Source organism: Zingiber officinale, chromosome 1B (genome assembly GCF_018446385.1).
Source record: "Zingiber officinale cultivar Zhangliang chromosome 1B, Zo_v1.1, whole genome shotgun sequence".
NCBI lineage: Eukaryota > Viridiplantae > Streptophyta > Magnoliopsida > Zingiberales > Zingiberaceae > Zingiber > Zingiber officinale.
This window is the reverse complement of record NC_055986.1, coordinates 54,580,239-54,588,768: the sequence shown is the minus strand read 5'-3', so window position 1 is coordinate 54,588,768 and position 8,530 is coordinate 54,580,239. Positions and strand designations below refer to the sequence as shown.

The 8,530-nt window shown below is 37.2% G+C and overlaps 1 protein-coding gene across 1 annotated transcript; it reads left to right on the top strand.

Annotated features, from left to right (window-relative positions):
- Nucleotides 1-5,746: 5,746 nt before the first annotated feature.
- Nucleotides 5,747-8,213, top strand: LOC121967109 (pentatricopeptide repeat-containing protein At3g09040, mitochondrial-like). The gene has a single exon (XM_042517143.1). The coding sequence runs from the start codon at nt 5,780-5,782 to the stop codon at nt 8,201-8,203; it is 2,424 nt and encodes an 807-aa protein (XP_042373077.1). The 5' UTR covers nt 5,747-5,779; the 3' UTR covers nt 8,204-8,213.
- Nucleotides 8,214-8,530: the final 317 nt, after the last annotated feature.

The window sequence follows — 8,530 nt, the reverse complement described above, 5'->3', positions numbered from 1 at the left end:
TTAATTCTATTTTTTGTCTATTTTAACCCTATCTTAACTTGGGTTGATCATGTAGGATCGAAAAGAATTTAGATATCTCCACAATGACATGATATTGTCCACTTTGGGCCTAAGCCCTCATGGTTTTGCTCTTGGGCTATACCCAAAAGGCCTCATGTCAATGGAGATATCTTTCTCTTATAAACCCATGATCTTTTCCATGTGTTTTCAATATGGGACTATGTTTGCAACCTTGCAACCCTAACAATCCCCCCCTCAAACAAAGGACCATGGGCTTCCCACGTCCGATCCTTAACCCACCAGGTCTTCCTGCCCCTCGGTCTACCCGACCTACTAGGACTTCCTGCCCCTCGGTCTACCCGACCTACTAGGACTTCCTTGCCTAGCCGCAACTAGGACTTCCTGCCCCTCGGTCCACCCGACCTACTAGGACTTCCTGCCTGGTGTCTGGTCCTCTTGATCCGAACATAGGAGCCCCCACTTTCTTTGTTCGAGGTCAATATTGTACTCACATAGTTCAATTAGACCATAGCTCTTGTGCACAGTCGGTGGTTAAACCTTCCGGCAGTCCGGGCTCTGATACCAATTGTAGGATCGAAAAGAATTTAGATATCTCCACAATGACATGATATTGTCCACTTTGGGCCTAAGCCCTCATGGTTTTGCTCTTGGGCTATACCCAAAAGGCCTCATGTCAATGGAGATATCTTTCTCTTATAAACCCATGATCTTTTCCATGTGTTTTCAATATGGGACTATGTTTGCAACCTTGCAACCCCAACAGATCACACCAAAAGGGGGAGATTGTTGGAACCCCAAGGTTGTTTTGGTGTGATCAACAAGTTAAGTTAAGTCCTGTGTGTTTCTAACCTTGTGTATGTAACGCCCGCCCTCTCACTGCTTAGGAGGGACGGGGTTACTTACAGTCATACGTGCATACATATAAAATCATGGCAGCAGAAACAGTTATTTAGTTGTTTTTTTTTCTAAACTAATCCTCATGCTTATCATATTGAACATTTAGACATACTAGTATAAAACATGGAGAACATAAGTGCATAACTATCCATACTAGTTCAAGTACTATCAAAGAATAAAGACAACACATGGTTCATATGCAAAGTTAGAACATAAAAGCATAAAGCAGTTTTCTTCCACCGTGCCACTACCACACACACTCTTGCCCTTCCTGCTGCTCCTCTTAGTTTAGCCATTCCTTTCATTTTTCTGCAGTACAAGGAAACATAAAAAAAACTATAAGCCCATAAGCTTAGTAAGTCTCTTTCCTACTCACAAAAATCATGAATCATGCATGAGCATAAAGTGGTAACATGTTCATTTGGTAAATCATAACATAACATGTGAGAGCATAAACATAAAGTCATATCATATCATGTGAGCATAAGATCATATCATAGCATGTGAGAGCATAAACTTAAAGTAGTAACATGATCATATAAGCATCATAGACATATTTCAAGAGCATCTTAAGTAAGCATAAAGGAAAACATATAACATGAACTTGTAGATGCAAGATGTTCTTTTGAAAACATGTATCATGAAATGCAAGATGTCCTTTTGAAAACATATATCATATACATAAACATAATTTCAACATGAGGGCCCGGCTTGTACCATATACATACATAAATGTGCGCATCCTAAATAGATCCAAGGTAGCAAATCTTGAACCTACTAGGAACTAGGCCCGTTTCATAGACCATCGACCTAGGGGCAACTTAGGAGCACATCCCTTTTACTAGGCCCGTTTCATAGACCATCGACCTAGGAGCGCTTATGGAGCCCACCCTTGGTACAAGCCATACAAAAGTAAAATAACATATCATGTTTCTTATCATATCATAGCATATCTTATTCTTGTCATATCATGAAGAGAGTTCTTAATCCCAACTTAAGGGAAGCATCTCTTAGGCTTTTCATCTTACATAAGCCTTTCATAACATATCATGATAGCATTAGGTGCACATAACATAAGCATATCATAAGGAATCATAACATGATGGCATGAGTGCACATAACATAAGCATATCATAAGGAATCATAGCATGATGGCATAAGTGCACATAACATAAGCATATCATAGAATATGGTGACCTAAAGTCCATAGTACATCATAAAGAGTCATTATCATGCATGGTTGAGGTTTTGATCTTCCTACAAACCCTAACTCATTCTTGGCCGAAACCTAAAGGTGAGGTTCCAACTTATCAACACAACATGTAGCATGGAAACTTAAACTGACAACATGTAAGAGATCATACATCATGAAGAAGCATAAGCAAGCATGGTTAGATTTCAAAACTTTGCTCTAAGTCTCAAATTCAACTTTGGTCGAAACCTAAAGGTAGGGTTTCTAAACTTTTAAGTACAACATGAAGCATGAAACTTAATCCAACCATATATTAGAGATCATACATTATAAGGAAGCATATACAAGCATGATTAGATTTCAAAACCTTGCCCTAGACCTTGTATCTCAACTTGGCTGAAACTTCAAGGTAGGGTTTCTAAACTTTTAAATACATGAAGCATAAAACTCTTAACTAATAACATATAAGAGATCATGTGTCATGAAGGAGCATAAACAAGCATGTTTCTTTTCAAAACTTATCATGGTCGAACCCTAAGTTTTTTTTCAAAACATTTTAAGCATGGAAAACGTAGGAGACTACTTGTACTGCAGGTGAGGGGGATACTTACATCCTCTCGCCTAATTCTCTAAGAGAAGTAACCTTGCTTGTGAAGCTTTCCTAGAGAAGAATTCTTTTAGCTTGGTCTCAGCAATGGTGAGAAGAGGGAGCTTGGTTTCGGTGGAGAGGAGGAGGGAGGAGGAAGAGAGAAGAAAAATGAATTTTCTCTTTCCTTTTCTCCTTTTATTCCAAATGAAAGGAAGAAGGAAAAATGAACTTTTCCTTCCCTTTTCTTTTACTCATCCTAAATGAAGGGAGAAAGCAAACTCTCTTTTTATTGTAAGAAGAAGAAGGAAACTTGGACTTTTCCTTCTTAGTGAAGAGAGCCTTCACTTTCCTTACCTTTAACCATAATTTCCCTCTTTTCATAACAGCACACCCCTGCTGGGGCTACTGGTTATAACATGGAATCATTTACTAAGAGGTCCAAGGTTCAATTCTTGGTCATGCCTCTTTGAATGGAGTCGGAGAGGGAACAGTGAATGGAGTCGTTGAGGCATGCAAGGAAGTGATGGGAGGCCGTAGGCGCGGTGGAGCCGGGACTAGATCCGGCGGAGGTGGGGTTGGAGCGCCGGAGGGGAGGGTATCATGTTGGTGGAAAAGAAAAAGAAACTTCTGCTATTTTTAAAATAATCTCAAATAGCACCACTGAAAATTTAAAAGTCTCAAAGAGAACCTCTGATATTTATTTCAAAGAATGTCAAATAAAAGTTATAATATCTCTCATTTGCCTTATTTTTCTTTCTAAAATCTCTTTATAAATAGTCACATCCAATAATATCAAATCAAAATTATATTTGATAGGTTAAATAAATTCTAAGCTTTGGGAATTCATGAAACACATATGAATTTCGATGAGCTTGAGGAATTCAAGCTCTTAGAGCTAAAATGAGTTGTTTTGAAATTATTAAGAAAGATTGCAATGTTTTAAAATTATAAATTTAAGACCTATCTAGATATCTCAAGGTCCTCCACGAACTTATTTTCTAATTTAGAATTACAAAGGGCCATAAACAAATAATATTTTTTTATTTAAAAGTTACATATTTTTTACATTTTAGATCAACTACACTCTTCTTGAATTCTTAGTGTTCTACCCATGTATTAATCTTCCCATTAAGTCAACTAGTCTGGCCTCAGTCAATTGTTTAATAGATTGGACTGGTGACCAGAAATATTCTGTATTAGTAAGTCAATCTAAGTCAACTACTCGGTGACTCAATCATGAACTGATTGAAACGTCCCTTCAATCAACTGAAACATTCACTTCAACTAACTTTTAAGGTTGATTCCTCACTTAAGTCAAGTCTACTAAAATCCAAATTATAGCTCATAGACTCTCATCTCACTTAGACTTTCTTACCAACAAGCTTACGTCTCTAGGACTTTATTATTTTGTTAAGAGGTCATACCTCTAAGACTTTATCATCCGCCCAATGTTTGTGAACCAATCAAAACTTTTACTTGCTTAGAGACTTAAACACCGAGAATACCACTTGTTTAGTATTAAGTCAACCTGGACTCATACAAACATTATTCACTTAAAAGGTAATTAATCAATTTTGATCTACTAGACTTTCAGTTGCCAATTTTGATCACCAGGTTAAGAGTTGAAGCATTGTGACATAATGTTGATAGTTCGAAATACGTGACTATCATCTCGACTTCGAGCAGTCCGTGGCTAGGATTCCCAACAATTCCGAAGGTTTGCAATGCTGGAGATTAATGCATCATCAACTAAGATACAAATTTAATTTTTACAAAGTAAAAGTAAATTATGTATTTTACTTTTATCTACATCCAACACTACTCTTACTAATACTTTAGGTTATACAAAGATTAACAATGGAATAAAAATATACAAAGAATAATAAATATATTAATTACTAACACACTAGTTTATATAGTTTGGAACCTTTGTTTCTATTTTATGGCCTACTATTCATCGATAAATTCCTCCAGAAAACTTACTATATGAGCTTACAGTTTAAAGGCTTGTAAGATGTTTTTTTTTTATCTCCAATAGTTCATATAATGTGGCAAAATTTCAAAAGTTCATATATAAAAAATAAAAAAAAATAATTATGTTGGGTAACGTCGAGCCTGGGATGACCGATCTGAGCCCATGAAAGTTTTCCACCGATCACTAGGGTAAATCGGGAAGCGCTTGACAGTCCAGGAGTCCAACATTCTTTAGTTACGTGCCTCATTTGGAAGAAAAATTCCTATAAATTCATCATAGCTAGGACTCAAACCATGAGTACTTGGGTGATAACCTGAATACCCTACCACTGCACCATAGCCTCGGGGGCTATAAACACATAGAAGAGAAAGACTTTAAAATAAAGAAACTCTAATAGAACCAAACTATTTTTATGTGTGAAAAGCCTTCAAACCTCCACCTTAGTTCCCTTTTATAGCTTTCATCATCTCTTTATTCTTCAATTGTTGTTCAATCAATCTAGCACTGATAAGTAGATCGCAACCATCCTTCAGTCGCACTGTTTCCTTTGTACTGTTTAGCCCAAGTCTATTAATGAATACTTAGGTCAAATATATTTCACCTTCAATAAGGCATTAAAGCTGCATTTTCAATAACTCTTCTCTTCCCTTTGTTTTTAGTTTTTATTTTTAGAGTGAGATTAGAATTTTTACAATTTTATTTTTTTATGCACCTAATTTTCTATTATTGTAAAAAGAGAGATTATAAATCTTAGATTAATTTAATGGGTCGTAGTCTCTTAAATTGAACTTAAAATTAAGAGAATTATTCAAGAAGTATCTTTTAAGGATAATTGTGATGATTTATTCAATAAGTATTCTTAAAAGCTATCTAGCAATCTAGATTTGCTCAATTTATAAAGAGTGATATATATATATATATATATCATACTTACATGACATCTAAAAAGAAGAGATTTGAAAATCACATTAAATATGATCGTTAGCATTAGATTCCCATTGTTAATACTTTAATTTTAATTTTTATAATTAAGCAAGTTTTTACACACTAAATATATATCACATAACACAGAATATATATCTCATATGCACGATCTAACCTTGGCATGAGAGTGGGCAAGATCCGTGTTCCTTCATATTCTCCTTTGTCGTCAATCTTTACAAGCAAATCATTCCACCTTTCCTTCTCCAGCAATAGCCCTTCGACTCCCATCGATCTTCCTTTCCATCTGCCTCTGTCCTTCTCCGATCTATTTGCTATAAACAACCAAAACACCTTTGCCGCTGCTCTGAGCTTTTCTTGGCGGAACAACTCTCCCGTCTTGGGTTCCCGGATCCATGGCCAAATCATCAAATCCGGATTCTCTGCAGACACCTTCTCACAGAATAATTTGCTCACCATGTACTCGAAATGCCGAGAAGTTGACCATGCATCAAAGGTGTTCGACGAAATGGCTGACAGGAATCTTGTTTCTTGGACTTCGATGATATCAGGGTTCGTTCACAACAATGAGCATGAAAAGGGTTTCAATTTATACATTGAGATGATGAGAGCAGGGTTCGTCCCCAATGAATTCAGTCTGGCAAGTGTCATGAGTGCATGTGGAGTGACTGGGAGAAGTAAGTTTGGCAATGCTCTTCATTCTGTCGCTTTGAAGATAGGCATGGATACAAACCGGTTTGTCGGCAGCACACTTTTGTGGATGTATGCAAAGTGTGGAAATATTGAAGCTGCAGAACTTGCCTTTGAAATTATATGTGATCCAGACTTGGCTTGTTGGAACGCAATCATCGAGGGCTATGCACTCAATGGGGACATCTTCAATGCAATGAAAAGTTTCAGTTTTGCCTCTCAGATAGGACTAAACCCTGATCAGTGCACTTATATCAGTACGTTGAAAGGGTGTCAAGTAATAGGGGACTTAAGGTGTGGACAAACTGTTCATTGTGTGGTTATTCGTAACGAGTTTCAATCCAATACTACTGTGATGAATTCTCTTGCTGATATGTACTTTAGAACTGGCAGGAAGAACTCCGCTCTGAAAGTCTTCCATCAGATATGTATCAAGGACAATTCATCATGGAATACAGCAATTTGTGGCCTTGCCAAAGAGGAGGAGGCAAGTGAAGTAGTGAATTTGTTTTCTACCATGCTATCAGCCGGTGTTAGACCAGATCAAATTACTTTATCCACCATAATCAGGCTCTGTGGTACAATAGAGGATCTTCAACTGGGTTCTCAGTTCTTCTGCTTTGCCTGTCGTCTTGGTTATTTAAATTGTGATTTGGTTGTTAACTCACTGATAAAAATGCTCTCGAGATGTGATATGATGGATAGTGCTGCTCTTGTTTTTGCTGGCCACCCTCATACGAATCTTATCATTTGCAATGAAATGATTGTAGGCTACACTTTAAATGGATTTTGTACAAAAGCCTTTCAAGTTTTCTGCAGTTTGATTGAACATGGAATTGAAGGAGATGAGTTCACATACTCTAGCATCTTAGGTGCTTGTTTAAGAATGGAACATCAAAGCAAAGTTCAGCAGATCCATGCTAGAATTATAAAGTTAGGTCTTGGTTCATGTTGCTCCATATGTAGTTCAATGGTTACTGCATATGCTAGCTTTGGAGCAATTACGTCTTGTTATGCTATATTCAAAGATGCTGCAAAGTTAGATTTGGTTTCTTGGGGAGCCATGATTTCGGCTTTTGTAAAACTTGGCTTCAATAAAGAGGGCCTTTTACTTCTAAATTGCTTGAGAGATACATATGAAAGGCCTGATGAAATTATATTATCAAGTGCTCTCAGAGCATGTGCTAATCTTGCATTGCTTGACCAATCCATGTGCATCCACTCATACATTGTCAAGATAGGATTTGAGAATTGTTTATCTGTAGCAACTGCAATGATAAATTCCTACGCTAAGTCTGGTGAGATTTCAAGCTCGAAGGATGTCTTTAAAAATATGTCAAGGGATTACAAGGATGTCATTCTCTTTAATACCATGATCATGGCCTATGCACATCATGGCCTGATAACAGAAGCCATCGAGCTTTTTCAACAGATGAAGTCTTTTAATATACACCCTACCCATGCCACTTTCGTGGCAGTTATTGCAACTTGTAGCCATCAGGGTCTAGTGAAGCAAGGTGAGCATCTGTTTGATTCGATAAGCAGTGTTTATGGAATGTACCCTTCCACAGATAATTTTGCCTGCTTGGTCGATCTTTTTGCCAGAAATGGGCTTCTTGAGAAGGCTAAAAATGTGATTGAAAGCATGCCTTATGAACCATGGCCTGCTCTGTGGATATCACTATTAAGTGGATGCCGCATTTATGGGAATAAAGATATGGCTGAATTGGCTGCTGAAAAGGTCCTCCAGCTAACCCCAAATAATGACAGTGCCTATGCACTGATGGCAAATGTATATGCAGGAGATGCAAAATGGAAGGATGCTGAACGAATGAGATTTAATATGGAAATAAACAGAGTTGACAAAACCTGTGGATATAGCATTATTGCCACCTGAAATACAAAAAGGAAAAGAACAAAAGACTGAGGATTCAGCATTTGAGAGGTATCATCACTAAAGTCTTGTGTTCTCTGTTGATGTTCATCAAGAAAGATTGTTATTATACTTCTATTTATACACACCAAAACACCAGATGGCAAAATTAGCTGCTTAAGAATACACTCAGCTAATGGCATTGAAGCTTCACTGGAAATGCATAACGAGGACTGCAAGATGGAAAAGCTGCTGAAAGAATGAGGATTAAAATGAACATCAAAACAGTCTGCAAGAAATGAATTTATCATGGCACTGAGGCACGGGTATGATTTGTGATATAATCAGATT

Coding starts and splice junctions, on each gene's coding strand:
- LOC121967109 (XM_042517143.1), top strand. CDS start 5,780: ATGAGAGTGGGCAAGATCCGTGTTCCTTCATATTCTCCTTTGTCGTCA.